Source organism: Macrobrachium rosenbergii, chromosome 44 (genome assembly GCF_040412425.1).
Source record: "Macrobrachium rosenbergii isolate ZJJX-2024 chromosome 44, ASM4041242v1, whole genome shotgun sequence".
NCBI lineage: Eukaryota > Metazoa > Arthropoda > Malacostraca > Decapoda > Palaemonidae > Macrobrachium > Macrobrachium rosenbergii.
Genome location: NC_089784.1, coordinates 39,345,080 through 39,365,569, shown reverse-complemented (window position 1 = coordinate 39,365,569; position 20,490 = coordinate 39,345,080). Strand labels below are relative to the sequence as shown.

Sequence of the window (20,490 nt, the reverse complement as noted above, 5' to 3'; positions counted from 1 at the left end):
CAGGGAACCCACAAATAATTTTCCCAAAGTACTTTCTTATTGTTGTCTCAGTAATAAAGTAAATAAGTCAATGTTCTTATGGATATTTGTAAGAGAATTACTTACTTGTGTGTATCCTGAATGTATTGATGATGATATAGATGTTTTTAGCAATAAAGGCAAAAAATTAAATTGTTTGATATTGTAGTAGATGAAACTCAGAGAGCGGCAAAAAAAGATTCCTTGTGATCTTAAAAGCAAAGAATCATGATGCAAAATACCTACTTGGTCTACCAACTCTGCATGACGTAAACGACCCAGCGGAAATTCTTCTGTTCATCTCTTTCCTATTCTTTATCTTCCACAGACCTCCATTCATCCCTAGCCTCCCGTTTCATAGTCCTTATCCAATTAGGTCTGGGACTTGCAACTTCTGGTGCTCACAGGAGCTCAGCTGACAACATCAAGTAGTATTTTCTTGGGGGTTGAATGATGCACATGTTCAAGTCATCTCCCATCATCATGATCTCATCTGCATGAAGAACTTCCATTATTTCCCTTCTGATATTTTTTTCTAATTCTACCCTATCTTTTAACCCCAAATATAGTTCTTAAAGTCTTATTCTGAAGTCGACAAATGCTCATCAATAGTTTCCATTGTCATATCTTAATTTATTTCTGTACACCATACCAATTGAGTGATTTGCCTTTTTCAGTCTTTCATTAAATTCCCATACAAAGGAACTAGTAATAGATATCATCGTTCCTGAATATTTAAATGGCTCTCTCTAGATAATCCCTTTTCCATTAAATGCTATCCTATCTCTTTGTGCATTCTCTGTGTCCACGTCTGCTGTTTGTCACAGGTTTAATACGAGTTTCATCTCCCTATACTATGACGCATTTTATCAGGGGCCTAAATTATGGTGCATTTGATCAGGGAAACTTTGTAAACTTGTGGGTTTTTGTTGATTAAGACAACGTCATCTGCGTATTCTAAATCTGTCAAGGTTCTACCATTACTCCAGTCTAAACCTTCTCTTCCACCTTCGACCACTTTCTTCACTATATACTCGATGAGCAGACAGCAAGAGTGAAGTAACCGTTCCCTTGTAACACCCCTATAAGTGCAAATTCACTTGATAAGCCCCATCAGCATTCACTTTGCATCGACTTGATCTTGCTCTTCGGACGCTGTCAAATGCCTTCCCTTAATCAACCAAACCATCAGAATGAGAATTGTAAATCCATAAACCACCTCACAATGTCTTAACACAAATGTTTGCTCTATGCAACTCCTTTCTTTTTCAAAATATGCTTGTTAATCTCTAATTATTTTATCAATTTCTTTCTCCAAATGTTTGGGAAAGCATACTGAATATTTCCATTACAACCGACGCATGTGAAACGTTTCTTTAGTTACCATGTTTAGTCACTTCACCTGCCTTTGGTATCTTTGCTATGACTTCCAATTCCCAGCCGTCAGGCTTTGTTTACCTATTCTATATCCTGCAAAACAGTCTACTTTCTATAAAAGGAAAACTGTGAATTCATCTAGAAACGCACCTGGGTCTTCGCCAGGTTCTGGTATATCAAATTGTCCCACCCATCTATCTTCTTCATGACTTCTAAAAAATGATCGGCCAAGCATTGTCTTCTTCCAGCGTTATTTTACAAAAGTCTTTTATTTTCTCAGATACTTTCCTCTCTTTTAATCATCATTCTATAGGCTACCCCAACCGTTTGGCCAGATGTTCTCTCTTAACATTTTTTTTGGATTTTTGTTTAACTTCATCATCTAGACTATAGTAGGCTACTTAGCACACTTTACTTTGCGTTTTTCAACTCCTTCCCGTAACTCCCAGGACTTCCTTGGCCAATTGATCCTCCATATATACATCTCCGTATATATGTATGTATGTATATATATATATATATATATATATATATATATATATATATATATATATATATGTATGTGTGTTTGTGTGTTTGTGTGTGTGTGTGTGTGTGTTTTTTGTATCATAGTGCAGAATGTAAGAAAAGAACATGGGACTGAACTTGCATCATTAGAGACTCGTAGAGAACGGGAAGGCTGTGGTCCTTGAGAACCACCCTTTCTAAAAGCTGAAAAAGGGGATTGTGGTGGAAAATATATATAGGACTTACCAGTGTATAAATCGTCCCATCTTTCTAAACAGCTAACAAGCCTTGCGCATTTGAATTTCAAATATTAACAATGTTAGACGCCCTGATAAATAGAATAAAAACATAAAATAGAAATTAATTAAGTTATCTAAATTTCATGGCAAGAATAGGAAACATGACAGCAATGAAGCCTCGTGCAAACCTTAAAGTAGATCAGCCACTAGCGGATCCAGGGGGGTGGGGGCACCTGGGCACGTGACACCCCCCCCTCCATTAATATAATGACAAAATAATAATATTGAAGATTTAGACAATAATAACATAAATGAGAAATATAAAAATGGGGAAAAAATTAAAAAGCTATTATAGAAATGATATGTATATATGTGTGTGTGTGTGTACAATATGAAAATTGGTGGCGCTCCCATGAAATTTTTCTGGATCCGCTAGTGAGATCAGCATACAGATGAATTTAAGGTTTTTTGCCTCACGAAATTTCATGATCTTTTATTGCCGGGAAGAAGACAAGGACATCTTGTTCTGGTCTGTAGACCGTTATAGGAAAGTGATTCTGGTACATATACGAATATATAAAAAAGAGAAGCCTACTATCCATTTCAGGGACCGCGAGTCATGGTTTTTCTCAAATATTTTTCAGACTAATTATTTGATCGAAATGGTACTTTGACAAAGTGTACAAGACACCTCCCGCCAATTTTTGGTAATAAGTGGTCCTGTCTACGGGGGGATAGCGGACGTTCGACTGCGTAGTTTAGGCCTGCCGACTCATGCGACTTTGCCTTTAAAAGTCAAGAGTAAACGCCTTAACCAACACCTTTTGACAATGCAATATATTACCAAAAATTAGCGGGAGGTGTCTTGTACACTGTCAAAGTACCATTTCGATCAAATAATTATTTTGGAAGATATTTGAGAAAAACGATGACTCGCCGTTCCTGAAATGGATGCTAGTGTGGCAGACATCAGCGATAAGTTGTCTCTTCCACAATGGATTATGAATTTCACACGGGAAAATCTCTTTCAGCTAAGTTGCTGAATGCCTGGATTCAGGTATCGTATGTATACACAGACACACATGTGCACGCTCGCAAACACACACACACACACATATATATATATATATATATATATATATATATATATATATATATATATATATATATATATATATATATATATACTGTATATAATCTTAAGCCTTTTCAAGATCATGTATAATAAGTCCACCGCCCGCAGAAAGTTGTTTCCCGTCGCTGGTTCGACCCCACGGGACTTTCAAAATATCCGTAAATTTATTTCATAAAAAACGATTGATCCACACATCCTCGGCCTTGTCTGAAGCCACACCATCCTTCCCCTACCATTTTTCTGCCATCTGTCCCACGTTCTAAACTCAGATTTTACTATGCACCTCTCTCGGCATGCTAAGTAATGTTATGCCTTTAATTCGTCCAGTCAACTCTAACCTCTTTACTTTTACACATAAAAAACAATTATCGCGCCCAACGTGATAAACCCTGGTCAGCCCTTCTATCACACTGTCACCACCATGCCACAGCATCTTAAAATCCCACAGACTCCTTGGGTCTTTCCATTCTTTAACCTCTTAATTACCCACCTTATATCTTCCACAGACACTTCAACGAGCAACGTCCAACTTAAACGAATCATTTCCATTCTTCCATATGTCACCTCTGCCTCTTTTATTTCCCACGCTTAATACTTCTTCAAAACATTCCCAATACATTCTCTCGATTTCCATATTTTATTCACCAGTACTTCTCACTGCATTTACTTCACGTAGTACAACTTTCTATTTTTCCTAAAATTCTTGTTCAACTCTCTCCTTCCGTGCTTATTACTTTCTTTTCTCCCGTCTTAATTCTTGCTGTTTTTACTTAGTTATTTCCCCATAGCATCATTCTTCAAATTTATTAGAATTTAAACAATATAATTTCAACCCTAAGTACGGTAGAATGTTACAAAAACCTTATCTTTTCCTGCTGGCATACTTGTTGAAATTCGTTAATTTGCTGACAAAAAGGACATCCAACCACAATCGAACGTTCTTCCAGCGGCTTCAGGGTTCCACCCCTAATCGACTTAGACCAGATCGCTAAGGCAGAAAGAAAAACGGCAAGCATCAAGGCTCCCTGATAAAACTAAGAACTTTTTATGCTAATGTTTGAGAAGCTTAGTAAACTAAATTTCCAGTGTTTTCATATTTCCTTTCTGTATTATCATTAACCTTTTTATCAATGAGCTTTTTAAATGTTTTGATGAAAGTGCAACGCGATGCTTTCCCATTTCTAGGGGTTTCTTTGGATTTTGTTTTCTCACATGTGTCTGTCATCCTTGTTAAAATTTTGCTTTAATTCGTCTTGATGTCCTTGAATTCTTATTCTGGTGCGAATGGTAAACAGATCCTTCCCCCGATAGTGGTGTTCAGTAATTTCAAAAATTAACCTTCAGTCTCAGAGGACAGTAAGCTTCGTCCCAAATTCTGAGGTTCCCTTGCACAGAATTTTCATTGTATTGTGATGAACTGGTTTATGATTAGAATCTTGAGTGAGCGACGCGCCGACGACAGTAAGATTACCAACTATCCAGTCATCTGACGGTTTTATTGCAGGAGTTGCACCAGTTCACTTAAACATCGTAAAGCAGAGTTCCACCATATGTCGCTCCCAGCAACAATCTTCAAGTACTTCAGATACATTTTGTTTTGCTCGATTCTATAATCATTGCCAGAACATTTCTATTCTCTTGGCCGTTTAACGATCCAAGATTCCTGCTTGTTTCATCATTTTTCACCATCAACAAGTGTTAAGAACATCATTCATAAGAAAAAGAAAATGGTAATAGGGAAGTGCAGAAGAACGCAGGATAGAAGGAGCTTGAGTTAAGAAAGGGTAGAGGTGAGAAAATTGACCTCTTTAGAGCCATGAAGAAGATGGATGATAATGGAGCTTTAGAGCCATGAAGAAGATGGATGATAATGGAGTTTTATCAAGGCACTGATGCTACCTCCACAGTCATGAGTCATCCAGCTGCAAGCCGATTTCGCCGATGAATGAACTGAGACCAACGGAGATCCAGTTTTTCTTTCCTTAACCCGTTGACCTAACCCCACAGACCAGGTTATACATAATATGTTATCAAATGTTACCTGACCCTATTGTAAGACGATAGCTGACGGCGTAGAAACTGAGCAGAATTTCCCAGTAGTTAGCGTCCATAAAGATAAACAGCGGTATCATTCTGGCCCTTACCTGCACAGTGGTTTTGTATGAATAATAATGAGCAGTATTATCATTGTTATAATTTAGTCCCATGTGCTTATATAATCATTTTGTCTGCATAAACAGTTACATGTAATTATAATCGAAAATAATCAGAATAGCATTTTATCAGGGTTAATAAAATGATAACGAAAGGTATAGTGTTACTATCACGAAGGATTGCAATCCGTGCGTGAAGCTAATGAAATTTCTTTTTATTTTATCTGAGACTTGACACGGTAACCAAAACACTGGACAAGAAAAAGAAAATATGGAAGGTAAGGATGACGACAGACAGTACGTATCATTCAGTATTATATACGGATTAAAAAAATTTTATTACCACTCATCTTGTCAGAATGAGGAAGATTATATTAAAAACTCATTTGAACGGCCAAATATTGGGGTAAATTTGGCTTTTAGCGACTTTTTACGATTTGTTTTTTAATCCAGGAACGCGCACTGTAAAATTAACCTTTCATTGGATGGGCTTTGAATTTCTTACTACTAATAAACATTATTTTAGCTAATGTTGATCTTCATATAATCAGTCTCCAATCAAATTTATAGAATTACTGGATTCTTAGATCTTGGTTTAAAATTCCGGAAAGAAAAATAAATAGAAATTTGCTCGTTAAACACCAAAAGACCCTGTTTCTTGCTCTGACAATTTCTTCTTGAGAAGCAAAGGCTCTTATGTAGGAAATTAGAATGTGGCTGGAAGCCGTTCAAGTCAACGAAAGAAAATATAAAATAAATATATATATATATATATAAATATTTTATATATATAAATAATTATATATATAAAATAATTTTGTCCTTGTCGCAAATCATCATCTTAGCTGATGGAGAACTCACCGAGGAGCACCGATAAAATGGTACCGCCGGGTCACGGACAGTACCAATCTATTTATCAATTATAAATTTCTGATCTGGGATATTCCTGAGGTAAAGTGAATTCGATAAAGGCATTTGTAGCTTAGGTAATTTATAGAATCACGGCTGTGATAAAAAATGTCATATATATATATATATATATATATATATATATATATATATATATATATATATATATATATATATATATCTGTATATGTATATATATATCTTTATATATATATATATATATATATATATATATATATATATATATATATATATATATATATATATATATATATATATATCTGTATATATATATATATATATTATATATATATATATATTTTATATATATATATATATATATATATATATATATATATATATATATATATATATATATATATATATATATATATATATATATATATATATATATATATATATATATCTTTATATATATATATATATATATATATATATATATATATACACACATATATATATATATATATATATATATATATATATATATATATATATATATACTGTACATTAATACTTTATACTTATATAAATATATATACACAATCTTTGGATAAGATTGTCACTAAAAGCTTATTATCTTAAGCTCACTTTCTTGATTTATGTACAGTATGTATCTTAATTAGCACAACGTCCTCTACGCTTCCTGACTTCCTCCCGCACGCCTTTATTTGGATATTCTCGGATACTTGCTTTCAAGAAATCTGAAAAAAAAAACTTGATGTAAGCGATATTTTTCCTCTGTAAGTTTGTGGAGCCATCACACTTCCATCACACTTCCATCACGTCTTGTCTTTGAAACTTTTAAGAACTTTAGACTTCAGCTTGTGCAGAAATCTTTACTATCAAACATTTTCACCTGCATAATTCATCGTTGCTAAGAAAATTATCACTACCAAAGCCAAACTCTGCCAGACCTTTAGTTAAAACCTAAACTTTATTTCTGAAACGTTTTCAGTATTGATCTTTTAATTATATGTCTTCTTCCACCAGTAGAGGGAGTGAGGCCAAAATAGTAAACCTCTGGTGTTCAACAGGTCTTAAGCAGTGGTGGGGGTGCCAGACCCACGCTCTTTTCTTGACCCCAGCTGACGTTTGTTCCTATTTGTAGGTGGATGAACTGATGGGTACAGCATGCTGGCATCGAACAATGATCTTGTAAATAAAAGCCCATTGTTCTACTAACAAGCTATGGCACCCACTAGTCCGTAAATTATACATGAATAGTCATACAACTTTTCGTGGGTCAGGAGCGAAGACTTTCGAAGTCTGTTTATCTTCATAATATAAAACTATAGTTATAATTCTTGTTTTACGCAAGTCGGACTTTTCTTATTTCTTTCTTCAATCTTGTCACTACAGAAAGTGCTTGCAACTGATATCAACTTCCAAGTAGGAAAGCAGAAGTTGTACAGTTATCTTCGATTAAATTGAAACCTGGCGTGGCTCGCTAGCTTGGGTTGATTCAAAAGTTACTACTGATGTTGCATTGACTTATCTATTATCACATGGCTAAATCAAAGCACATAAAGGAGAGTATCCACTTTCTAATGGTTATTTGCTTGTGGTGTAGATTAATCAGTAAAAGTGTAGTAAATTGTATTTTTGCAAACAATGTACAGGAACGTATGAACGCTTATATGTATACTCCAACCAGGCTGGATATCAACAATAACTTGTGTTTTGTCTGGTATCAACACTTAACCTAGAGCTTTGATGAAGCTAAGCCCTCAGTACCTGTCAGTCTTTTACAAGCTTATTGCTAAATTTAAAGTAAGTGAAAATCTACATAAATGAATACTATCAAAGAGGGCAGAAGTCAAAGCTAGAAGACCAGTTGCCAGGTTGCGTGATAGTAAGCGGTGTGTTTCGGTTGCACTGATGAAGATATCACTCGCCATTCCTAGACCTTGATTATGGTTTTTGCCACCACTCCAGTAACCTACGCGAGAGAAAGGATCAGCAAGAGTACATGAAGCGTTATGGGTTATTCAGTTTTGCTATTCTTAAGATTAAAGCTACAGTGCAAGTTGAGCTCATTATTAACTTCCAAATCGTTTGTATGTTAGGACGGGTTAAGATTACTCACTGTTAGACCGGACAAAGTTGCATTGCATTCACACATCAGAAAGAGAGGCAAATTTATATTTGAAGAACTTTTGATTAATACTGTTCCATGCCTCCCTTGTACATTATTTTCTTTAAATTCAAGCCCTGGTGAGCTTTAATAGATATAAGGCCTACTAAATTGGAAATTTTTATATTACCTGTAGGCTATTCATGTTTCTAAAGGAAACTGTTTCTGGTAAACACATGGATAAACAAATAATGCTAAATAAATATACATCAGCTAACGGAATGCTAGGGAGAGGTCTCACACAATGAAAATTAACTTCATTTACAGGAATGAGTTGAAGAGAGGGAGGATGAATTCCATGACAAGGCTTACCGACCACTTAATGAGAATGATAGGACCCAAAATTACTTTTGGACGTCCTGCTCCTGACTAGGCCATAAATGGAAATCAGATTATAACTCTCAGGAACGAAATGACCTAAAAATGGAAGCGTCATAAACAAGAATTTCCAGGGAATCTTCATCTAATGCACCACAGGACCTCTTGCTCTGGAACTATTTTTCTTGTGGTGAGGTACTGCAACACCTCACCTACAAGACTGCTCTTTGATCATCTTGAGCCCTATACTCATCATTCCAGCCATAATTTTGTGCAAAATCGATACACAAAAGGTGACAGGTCCATTGACCGCGTCTTACGAGTATAACTGCTTCGGATGAGGTGACTGTTTAGACGCAAAGGTTACTAGTAGAAATTATGAATATCTATGACCTTATGATAGTAGATAGATAAGTGGATTCTGGCGATTATCAAAATGATAGATGTGAGATAATTAAGAAAGTTATAAATTAATATTGTATATGTAACTGTTGAATTAGAATAACGATTTTGCATCACTTACTGGCTGATTAGAAAATAGAGGACCTAACTTACCTAGCCACTGGTAAGAAGCATCTTTGACATGGCCACAGAGCAGCCTGAGGTTTCGCATTTGTAGCAGAGTTGAGGGTAATCTCAGTGTATTCATTATGCTAACTGTGGGAAAGCTGTCATTGAAAAACATGATGTTATATCATTACATTTATTCAACAATAATCTTAAATAAAATAAACCAATTTTTGACTTTCAAATTTCGTATCGGCTCGAGACTTAATTGTATCTTGGAGGAGCACCATAAGATCCTGAAGGAGATGAGACCTGCTTGCTCTGGCGAGCGTCTTCTTGGGCAGCAAAGGCGATCTGGTCGAGGACGAACTGAGGAATCGGGTGGGGGAATTCGGGGGCCACTGGAAGGAGGTCAGACTGAGGCTGGAAACCGTTCTCGTCAGCGACATACCTCACATGAACGGGAATGCCCTCGGGAGATGTGTATCTGAAATTTAAAAAAAAATGGGAAAAGTTATAAAAAAACTGTCATTTTCATCATTGTACACATATTCCCCCAAAACTTAGATATGCAATGGAATTTCAAGAAACCTCCATATAATCTAGAATCAAAAGGATCCCAGTTAGACAAAAAATCAAACTTACGAGAAAGAGCCAGAAGCAACGACGGCGCCCTTGGGTCCGTCGGGAGAACCGGAGTCTTGCAAGGCAATACCGTTGGCGGTTTCGACGTTGACGCTGTACCTCCCGAAGTCATCCCGATCACGGTCGTCTCTGAGGATGGCAATCACTTTGTTGACGCCCGAACTTCCTCCTTGGGACTGAAGGCGTGGGGCGTCGTAGCTGTACTGGGGGGCACCCAAGACGACGGTTGCCAAAGCAGCAATAATAACCTGACGAGGGTAATCATTAGAGAGACAAGCTTATGGCTTACAAGAGCTGAAGAGAAAATTATGGCAACTTTCTGTTGAATTTGGGAACTTAATTCATTTAACTCATTTTCTGCCTTGTTATATGGCAACCTGTTACGTTTGCAGACAATGCATTTGATTTTTATGGTACTTATAATAATCTTTTATATTTATTGAACCTTTTTGCTTTAAAATAGCAACCTGAATGTGTATATAATCTATCTATAGACATATTTCTTCGTAGGATTTATTTTTAATGCAACCGTGGTTATTCCCAGAATAATGAAATAATAATTGTTACCTAGTGATCAAGTTCTCTCCCTCTTTTCCGCTTTTGTATCTTTGCCTTAATCTAAAGAAAACATAAGTGATTGCTTTAGGTTTATATTACCAATTGAAAGATTAATTCACTACTGCCAAATGAGTTTATTTGCAAAACCGTGGCCCTCACAAACTCCTTTTGCCTGAACGTTTAAGTCTACGAAAATCTCTGTTCACTTACGATCTTCATGGTGAGCTGTTAATGAAGAAGTGGTGCCTGGAACTGCAGAGATGACAGTTTATATAGCGAGAGAGAGAGAAATGCGTCATGGAGTTGCCAGTTTCATTGTTTGTCAGGTTTCCGTTGATCTGATTTCGTCACTTGACAGCCATTTATAGCTCCTGCCTTAAATGGTGTCATCATAATGCCATGTTTCCTCCTTTGGCAGATGTTTACGGAAAGATTCATTGCAGTTTCCCGTCTGTCTATCTACTTATCCCCCTATTTATAGTTAGACAGATGGATAGATAGATATCTATCTATCTGTCTACCTATCTAAGGCATACAAGATGACACAACTTTCCAAATGTCAGTAATACCCGGCACTTACTGCATTTTCATAAAAACTGCACTTGAATGCCACCCGTAAACAGTTATTCCAGGTGAACTTTCATCGAAGGTCAGAACTCATTAGGAGATTCTTTTCCGTCACAGACCTTTGAATAGAATTTTGCTATTCTGTTTTGGTTCAGTGCACAATGAAGAGATGCAGCTGCAATGCAGATGACTGTAGGGTCACTGGGTAAAGCTTAGGTTAAGTAATTAGTAAAAGTTCAGTGGGCCTGTAGAACCTTAGGATTTTTCAATTGCAAACCTCCAAATCGCCGCTGTGAACTCGCTCCGAGAACATGAATATGCACTCGAAGTGCTGATAACGCACATCATGCGGATAAGATCATTGAGTGAAAAAAAAAAAAATAGCCAGCATGAAAGCACATACGGCTATTTGCAGGAGTCACTTTATTTCTCAGCGTTATATAAGAGTCATAACCACTTGTGAATCGCAATACCTAACTTCTGAGGAAGAAACCAATCTAATAAAAATTAGGTTTTATTAATGGAAGAACGGTCATTCAAGTGCCCTTACCTAGTCCAAGCCAATGGGGCGGAAAAGAGGAATAAAAGAGGGAGCTAACTGCCAAAGAATTTGCTGCCCAGTGTCTAGAAGGATGGAGGATAATAGGAATCCTGGTAAACGGATGCAGGGAGAGAATTCCGAAGTTTTTCAGCAGAGAGGAAAGAGATATCAGAGCAATCCGAGATATAATGACTTCGTGAAAACACGTGAGAAGTGATCTGGAAGGTGTTACAAGTGTGCAAAACGGGTGAAGGAATCTTTACCTCTGCTCAGGGGTGCCTTCGCCGAAATCCAAATGATAGAAAGGAAACAGACTGGACATCTTCTCTAGAGAGAAAGAGAATCTAGTAGAGGAGCTTTGAACAGATTCTAAAACTGGAGCTTACGAGAGATGTATAGACAACGTCAGTATTTAAAATAAGATATAAGAAGGCGGTGAGGACAAAGTCAACTTTTTAAAACAAAATATGAAATGGAGGATTAAGTAAAGTCATTGAGGACAGAGGAAGGAGGTACGGACAAAGCCAATATTTTGAAGAGGTCGAAGAAATGAAGTATGGACAAAGTCAGCTGTAAAAAGAGGCACTAGAAAGGAAGTACGAACAAAACCTGTTTAAAAGAAGGCCTTAAAAAGAGCTACTAGTGAAGTCACTATTTACAGGAGACACCTTTGATCCCATTACTTCGAGGGGATAACATTGAGAGACTTGGAACTAATTAGAGAACAGTAGCCTAAAAGGTGTTGATAAGACATATATAGTTTTACATACTGTAACCACAATTGATTTGTCTTCGTCTATTTTAGTTTATAAGTCTCACGTTCCAACGAATGCCAGAAATTACTGAAACCTCATGAAAGATGTTAAAGACTGGAAAGTAAGTGTGAAATTCCTTCGTAATCATTAGGGGGGCTTTAGATGTAAAGGAGAGCACTGACAATGACAATCAGTTCCTTTATTGACAGCAATATCAGTAATAATTAGCAATGGTAAAAATCTCCATCAGAGACGTATCAGATGCATCAGAGAATGCTGAATTAAAGAAGTAATATGGCCTACGAATTCTGTTGCTGTAATTGCATCTGATGAATAATCTAATTTGGCCTGTGTCCCAGAGCTGAATTTAGTTCCTATAGCTGCGTGTATTTTACGAATTCCGCAGGGGAATTAGCTTTAAAAATAGGCTTTCAAACACCTCCTCATTAGGCAAATTAGTAGAATGAGGTAACTGAGCTTAAATATGATATTTCTAGCAGTATACCAAGCAGCAAGTTTTATCTATATTTCGATCTCTCCCATGTAAGAGTGTTTTATAGAGATATGAGTGTCATTATAAATCTAATTACTTAATAAAAAAATATGAAAAGTAATTTCTTTAAAGATTTTCAGAGTTTACTATGCTTTAAGTGACAATGAACTTCACTCTATTTTCAGTGAGTGGAGATGCCTGCAAATATTACAAAAACTCTACAAGAAAAATGATATATTCCTAAGAAGCGCTAAATAGTTTAGTAGAATCAATACTAATATTCAGATTTTGAATGTAAATCATAAGAATTTTTTTCTGTTTTTCTAAACACAAACAATAAACGATCCAGACTAACCAACCAAATGGAGTAAGCCAAAATAAAGAGCTGAAACAAAAGTCATCAGACCACCATATAAGATTTTTACGGTGGGTGACCGCCTCAGTTCACAAAAATCCTCTGCCTCCTTGCAAGACCTCAATCTTTTCTCCGCAATGGCATTCGCTGTCTCTGTGAGCTCAGTATTTACCACGTCTAGGAATAATGAGCTACCTTCATTTGTTAAAGCTACAAAATAACAAACAACGGCTGCTCATTACGTTAAAATTAATTTTTCAGTAGATCGTAGATCTTTTCTTAACACAGACTATTTACTCGGGCCATTATATCTCTCCAGTATAACTGGGCTTCTGACAGACGTCCTACAACATTCTTATCCTATAGGTATGGAACGTTTTTGTTCTAGAAGTCGAAATATTCTTGTCATTTCATCGGTTTGAAAAATTAACTTAAAGATATATTTCAGATTTTCCCTAACTAGCAGATCTATCAATCTCAGTAAACTCGCTCCAAGCAAGAACAAAAACTAATGTTATATATTAAACCGGAAAAATTAAGAACCCAGCCAACAATAATGAAGCCACATTTTCTTAACTAGTATATTTTCTTAGAAATTTATCGCATAAGTTATCGGCGTCAGTGACCCTGGTAGTTGTGACGCCAGATAACCCACAATTAACCAATCAATCGTATAAGTTATTGTTCTTCTTTATCTTTGCATGATATTGTTTTCGCGTGGATGTTGTGCTCCCTCAGCGTCCCATTTATGACATGTTCTAATGGTCAGAATTATTTAGTTTTAGATTCTGGATAAAAATTGAAATAATAAATGTTCGGCAAACAGACTGACCCGCTGTTATCCTACTAATCTCTTGAACTTATATATTAATCGGAAATAAATTTGTATTTTTTTACTATCATGTGTTCAGTACCTAAAATTTTGTAAAGAATCAGTTTTGTTAGAAAATTATCATAATTATTTGTTTGCCGTCATGCCTGATTTTTATATTTTTAAGCAGTACTAAACACTAAAATTAACGTTCAAAGTATATTATGTGTTACTAGTAACTAGAGACTGTCTCTTCAACACAACCAGAGCATTTCATTGCAAAAATAATTTATGAGAAGAGTTTGTCAAATTTTTCTCAAGACTCCCACGCTCATTCGGCTTAATGTCTCTCTCTTTGATTTACAGTCTCTTAGTATAGTGTTGTTGCCCCAAAGAAGTGATGAGGCATCAGTAAGTCGTTAAAAGTAACGCTAAAGAATATCTCCCCTCTAGCCTGATTTCGATATCTCTTTAGCATTACTGAGCTTGACTAATGTGTTACAAATAACTAGAGACTGTTTCATCAACATTTCATTGCAAAAATAATTTATGAGAGGAGTTTGTCAAATTTCTCTCAAGACTCCCACGCTCATTCGGCTTATTGTTTCTTTGATTTACAGTCTCTTAGTATAGTGTTGTCGCCCCAAAGAAGTAATGAGGCATCAGTAAGTCAAGGGGCTAATCAATGACTATCATCCGCTGATATTGTTTTCCGTGTCAGTTTTCTTTTCATGGACTCTTAGCTACATTGAACGCTGTTGATTAATAACAAGAAGGTATTCATTAATTATGATAATGAGGGTGATAGATGATACAAAAAGGAATACCAATGAAACTAGAGGTAATTTTCAGTCAATCTGAGTCTATGAAATATTATTTACTAAAAACTAAATTTTTCTTGGAAGGATGGTTAATTTCTCTCTACTTCTTTGATCATGTGATTAAATTCTGCACATACTTATGGTTATTTGTCGTTCTTCATTGCAAAGTCTATTGTTGTTCAGAAAGGAAGATTGAATATATTCTCGTAAATTTTCAGTTTTATTCAAAATAAGTTAAACTACAGTAAGGTCGGTCGTTTACATTTCGTATCGAGGCTTAATTGAACCTTGGAGGAGCACCATAAGATCCTGAAGGAGATGAGACCTGCTTGCTCTGGCGAGCGTCCTCTTGGGCAGCAAAGGCGATCTGGTCGAGGACGAACTGAGGAATCGGGTGGGGGAATTCGGGGGCCACTGGTAAGAGGTCAGACTGAGGCTGGAAGCCGTTCTCGTCAGCGACATACCTCACATGAACGGGAATGCCCTCGGGAGATGTGTATCTGAAATTAAAAAAAAATGGGAAAAATTATCAAAAACTGTCATTTTCATCATTGAACACATATTCCCCCAAAACTTAGATATGCAATGGAATTTCAAGAAACCGCCATAGGTTAGAGTCAAAAGGATCCCAGTTTGACAAAAAATCAGACTTACGAGAAAGAGCCAGAAGCAACGACGGCGCCCTTAGGTCCGTCGGGAGAACCGGAGTCTTGCAAGGCAATGCCGTTGGCGGTTTCGACGTTGACGCTGTACCTCCCGAAGTCATCCCGATCACGGTCGTCTCTGAGGATGGCAATCACTTTGTTGACGCCCGAGCTTCCTCCTTGGGACTGAAGGCGTGGGGCGTCGTAGCTGTACTGGGGGGCGCCCAATGCGACGGTGGCAAAGGTTAAGACGGTGATCTGAAAGACATAATAGAATTAATATCGCATATACTGACTTTTTTTTACAGTTGAAACTTCCTTTGGGGTTAATGAACCGGATGTCCATTTGCATTAAGTATTAGCTTGATCAACTGAATTAATCAGAGCAATTATTAATGCAAAAGTTTCTCTGATAACTTTGATCACGTATAACAGCAAGAAATTTCAATGGATGGAAAACAAACCAAGGATCGAAGTAGATCTGCATAACTGCACAAGAACAGATTCCTAACAGCCGCGTGCGAATGTTTTTTGCAGATCTCCTTGATTTCATGATAGTAATGCTTCTCAGTGCATACCTAATCTTTGTAGTAGTTGTTAAATACAATTTGACAAACGTCATTCTAGTAAACTTAAGACATTTGCGGCAATGTATTAACTGCAATAATTTTTGTACAGAAGTTAACCAGCGCCTTTGTTGAAAGCTTTCAAACATGATAGAAATGTTATCATTGTATTTGTTTTTTTTTTTTTATAAAAGTTAAAGAACGTCTTTCTGGCTAGCTTACGATCTTCATGGCGGGCTGTTGTGTGATGAACTGATACCGTCCGAATTGGAAGCGTCGGTATATATAGCGAGAGAAGTTCGTCACCAAGGCTACTGGTTATTAGACAAAAGTCAACTTTTTGCTCCCTTGCATTTCTTGGCATGACAGGTGTTTACGAATGCGACCATGAAACGATTCCATTCCAAAACGTGTTGCTTTTGCCTTCGTTAAAAGTAACGATTGCCATTTAGTGAAACGATGAAAAACAACTGCCAAGCTCTCTCTCTCTCTCTCTCTCTCTCTCTCTCTCTCTCTCTCTCTCTCTCTCTCTCTCTCTCTCTCTCTCTCTCTCTCTATGACTAGAATAAGCGAAGGAACAGCACGAAAAAGACATTTCAATTTTACTAATTAATCAGATGGCAGCTGAACATTTCTTTGAAAATTATTTCTGAATTAGCTCGTAAAATCAGATGTTATAAAACATGTTCTCTTCCAGAGGGACATATCAAAAAGTTTAAAATACTCTCTAATAATCATTTTCAAAAATAAAACAGTGCCTAAAATGTCCTATTTTAGCAAACTTTTCGCCACGAAAGCGCTCCAGCATTAAATACTGAGAGAGCATTTAATGTCAGAGCGTCAATCAACTAAATAGTCTGAATATTTTAACATATAAACTCTAGACATTAACGTTCAATAAAGTATGAAAATTTTATTTTTGTAGAGAAACTGGATAACGTCAAATAACCTCTTTACGGGATGTTCCTCATTACTTACTATTTCCTGTTTCATTTCATTTTTGTTTTGCAATTTTAGAATACTTATCACGCTTTCATTCGTTTCCATAGGATATGATTCTCAAGTAATCATCTTTTATCAGGTGAATTTTCATAAAAAAAAGAAATAGTCACCATTGTTGAATGTCTTTGGAAAGAAACTAAATATTAACAGTTTTACCATGACATAATAAATGTTTTTCTAAGAATGGTATACACATGAGAAAGTGGTCCATAAAGGAAAAAGTGGTCTTACAGCCCCAATTACTCGCAGACCGAACCTTTACCCTGTAAGTTCAACCTGAGGAAAAATGAGCTAATGGAAATACTTTCTCACCGGGAACACTAAAACTAATTTTAACCAGTCCATTTCTGGTTACATTAAAAGAAAAAGCTTATCAGCTTTGAAAATCTTTATATTCTAGCATAATATTGCCTGGAATCTTTAATCTAGTGGAAGAAAGAAAAAGAATTTGTTAATATTTTGTAGTGCCTTATTTTCAGTTAAAAAGTGTTAATAGAAAAATGAAACTTTAGCTGGCGGGCCTTTTTCTTGATTCAAAATAGTTTCCAGTAGAATTTTTCCTCCAGGATCCAACTAGACTGACCTTATCTCGGATCATGATGAAAAAATTTTAGAATGAGGAAAACTGAATCATTAGATGGTTAAGAAAAATTCAGTCGGAGATAAGCAATCATTTAAATGAATCGTCGTATTTTATTTTCGTTCCCAGTTCTCTATATCACTGTCATAAAATCTTCTTTCATAGTCAAGAAATTATTCAAATGAGAACTGGACAAAGATAAGAACACGTGAGTTTATTAAATTTATTTGCGGTGTTCTCTCGGGCCCTAAAAGAAGTAGCCTCTAAACTGAAATATCGGCAAATTATAAATTTACAATATTGTGGCGATAGTTGTTATTATCCACTAGGATCCTCTAAAAGTGGTGGAAAATGGAACATTAAAAACTAAAGTAAATGGAAAGTAAATGTCTAATACATAATGAGAAGTGATAATATGTAAAAAGAGTGCTCGGGAACAGCAAACTTCCGTCAAGGCCCAACACTCCTCTTGCAAAAGGTCCCTTCTCCACAAAATTTACATTCCTGTATCTCCCAAAATCCAGTCACATGGTGCCAGTCCCGAAGCCCATCTTTCGTAAGATATTCAAAAAAATCCACGCAACTATTTGTGTAATCGAGTTACACACATACAAATGGGACTAAAAACATAACTCATATTTCTGTTGTCTTATAAATCTCAGTTTGATCTTGAGTTTGAACTTTGCCGCACATCAACTTCATTAGTGAAGATTGAATGCCTAATATGCAGGCTAAGTCAAAAAAGATTTGACCTTGAACTCGCTCTGCTCATCTGCCTCATTAGTTGATTATGCAAGCGAAATAAAAGTCATTATTATAATTCAAAACATGTAGCACAAGTCAGAATCTCGCTGTGACTAAGACATTATCCTTGATCTCTTATGGTTCAAAAGGCATAGCCAAGATTAAATTCCTGTTTGAAATTTACCTCTAAGTATGCCTTTCGCCTTGACCTCACTCCTATATGACCTTTGAACCTCCATTGAACGGTCAAAAGTTACATTTCTATCTCTCCCAAAATATATTCGGTTTTTGCCAGTCACGGGGGCTGCCAATGGTAGATTTTTCGTAAAACCCTCTCATAAATTTGTGCGAAATCTTTTCAACAGGCAGACAAACACTAACAAACCGACCAAAATCAAAGGAACGTTGTCGATATTAATCATTTTTCTTGTTGAAAACGTGAAATGCTAACAGGAAGAGTTGTAAGGCTCCTGAAATGAAATGACTGGTCAGTTAACAATTCGAAGAAGCGAGAAAATGGCTATATAAAGTGAAAAAAAGTAGCATGCCATTACTCAGTAATTTAGGTCATTGCGCATGCGTCGGGCATTGCGACTATGCAGCTCTCAAAGAAAGTTTTTACACTAACCCTTTTTGCCATTAGTGCCACTCATTAGATTCCCCTAAATACAGTGGCATTTATTTCTTTTTGGCATTCGTGTTTGGTGTATCACCATTGTCAGTTTATACACTACCAGGTTTTGAATGTACCCCAGCAGAGATCACAATTTTCTCTTATTTTCTTCCTTTAAAGTTTGGGTTATTTGTTTATTAAAAACAGATCATACTTTCCTAAATAAAACTTAGAAAATTTTAAATATAAATTGATATTTTTGTTGCAAACAGACAATAAACTAAGAAACCTTGAAGTAGCTATATAACTGAAAATGCAGCCACCTAATTGTTCTGAGTTATGTTTATTCCGTTTTCCCAGAAACAGAATTCAAAACCATCGGTATTTGTGTCAGTCTCTGAAATGTAACCCTGAACTTGGGTCTGGATGAAAAACATTTCTGACTGATCTAATGCCCAGACATGACTTGCAATCCAGTGGACTTGAAAAAGAGATATCAGCCTCGGTTTGGATTGGTCATGATTTTATGAGCGAAGAAAAAACTGGTTGTTGACCTATATCTTAACAGATTAAACATTCTCAAGTTTCCCAAGAGAATAAAGTTTATTTTCATAACTCGAGGATGTCAGTAAAGAAATTGGAGAAAGCAATGGAGACTACATTGCCATTGTGTTAAAAATAATGTTTGTTTTTTGACTCATATTTGTTTCAGTGACGTCACACTGGAGTCAGCGACCAACTCATCTGCTATTCATTCTTAGAAGACTAACATAAAAAAAAAAAACACAACAGCAATAAACTTGAGAGTCATGTCTATTTTACTATTGCTTTCCATCTTTTAAAAGGGGACAAATTATGACCTACAATAGAATCCCATGAGCATCAGTTCGATCTATCCTAAAATGAAACAACTGTCATTAAAGTTTTACTCTCGGACTCTGAATATCAAATCTACCTTTCAGCCAAAATTAAAAGATGCAAAAGAGACAAAAATTACTAACAACATTTTGAATAACTTGAATCCTTGTAATATCATTTAAACTACATAGAAATCATAATAATTACCAGGTGGTATATTTTTGTCAGAAGAGCCTCGGTGGCTCAGTCGGTAGAGCAGCGGCCTAGGACATCGTAGAGGTCCGTGGCGCGGGTTCAAATCCGCAGCCGACTGGTCAGTGAAGGCGGACACTTTGCTATCCGTGTAGACACCCCGGGATTATGTATGTAATCAACGGATAGGTTTGCTGCAAAGCAAATGGGTATTACAGACTAATACACACATAAACAAAGCCACTCCAACATCTAAAAAAACATAACAGACACCTCACACGTTCTCCTCGCTGCTTGGGAGAAAGGGAGCTGGGGATTGGCACGATACACTTACACATCGTTACCGGGGTCTAAGCGATGTCAAGGCAGAGCAGCCGATCGAGGCTACGGCCTACCCAAACGCCAAATCAAAGTCCTTCGTAAA

At 36.3% G+C, this 20,490-nt stretch overlaps 2 protein-coding genes across 2 annotated transcripts; both read right to left on the bottom strand.

Annotated features, from left to right (window-relative positions):
• Positions 1-9,517: 9,517 nt before the first annotated feature.
• On the bottom strand, positions 9,518-10,818 carry LOC136829173 (cuticle protein AMP1A-like). The gene is made up of 3 exons (XM_067087492.1): positions 10,735-10,818; positions 9,967-10,214; positions 9,518-9,808 (listed from the first exon to the last, which is right to left on the bottom strand). The coding sequence occupies exons 1-3, from the start codon at positions 10,741-10,743 to the stop codon at positions 9,586-9,588; spliced, it is 480 nt and encodes a 159-aa protein (XP_066943593.1). The 5' UTR covers positions 10,744-10,818; the 3' UTR covers positions 9,518-9,585.
• A 4,256-nt stretch (positions 10,819-15,074) lies between these two features.
• Positions 15,075-16,318, bottom strand: LOC136829172 (cuticle protein AMP1A-like). The gene is made up of 3 exons (XM_067087491.1): positions 16,300-16,318; positions 15,522-15,769; positions 15,075-15,367 (listed from the first exon to the last, which is right to left on the bottom strand). Exons 1-3 carry the CDS (start codon positions 16,306-16,308, stop codon positions 15,145-15,147), a joined length of 480 nt encoding a protein of 159 aa, XP_066943592.1. The 5' UTR covers positions 16,309-16,318; the 3' UTR covers positions 15,075-15,144.
• Between the last annotated feature and the right edge of the window lie 4,172 nt (positions 16,319-20,490).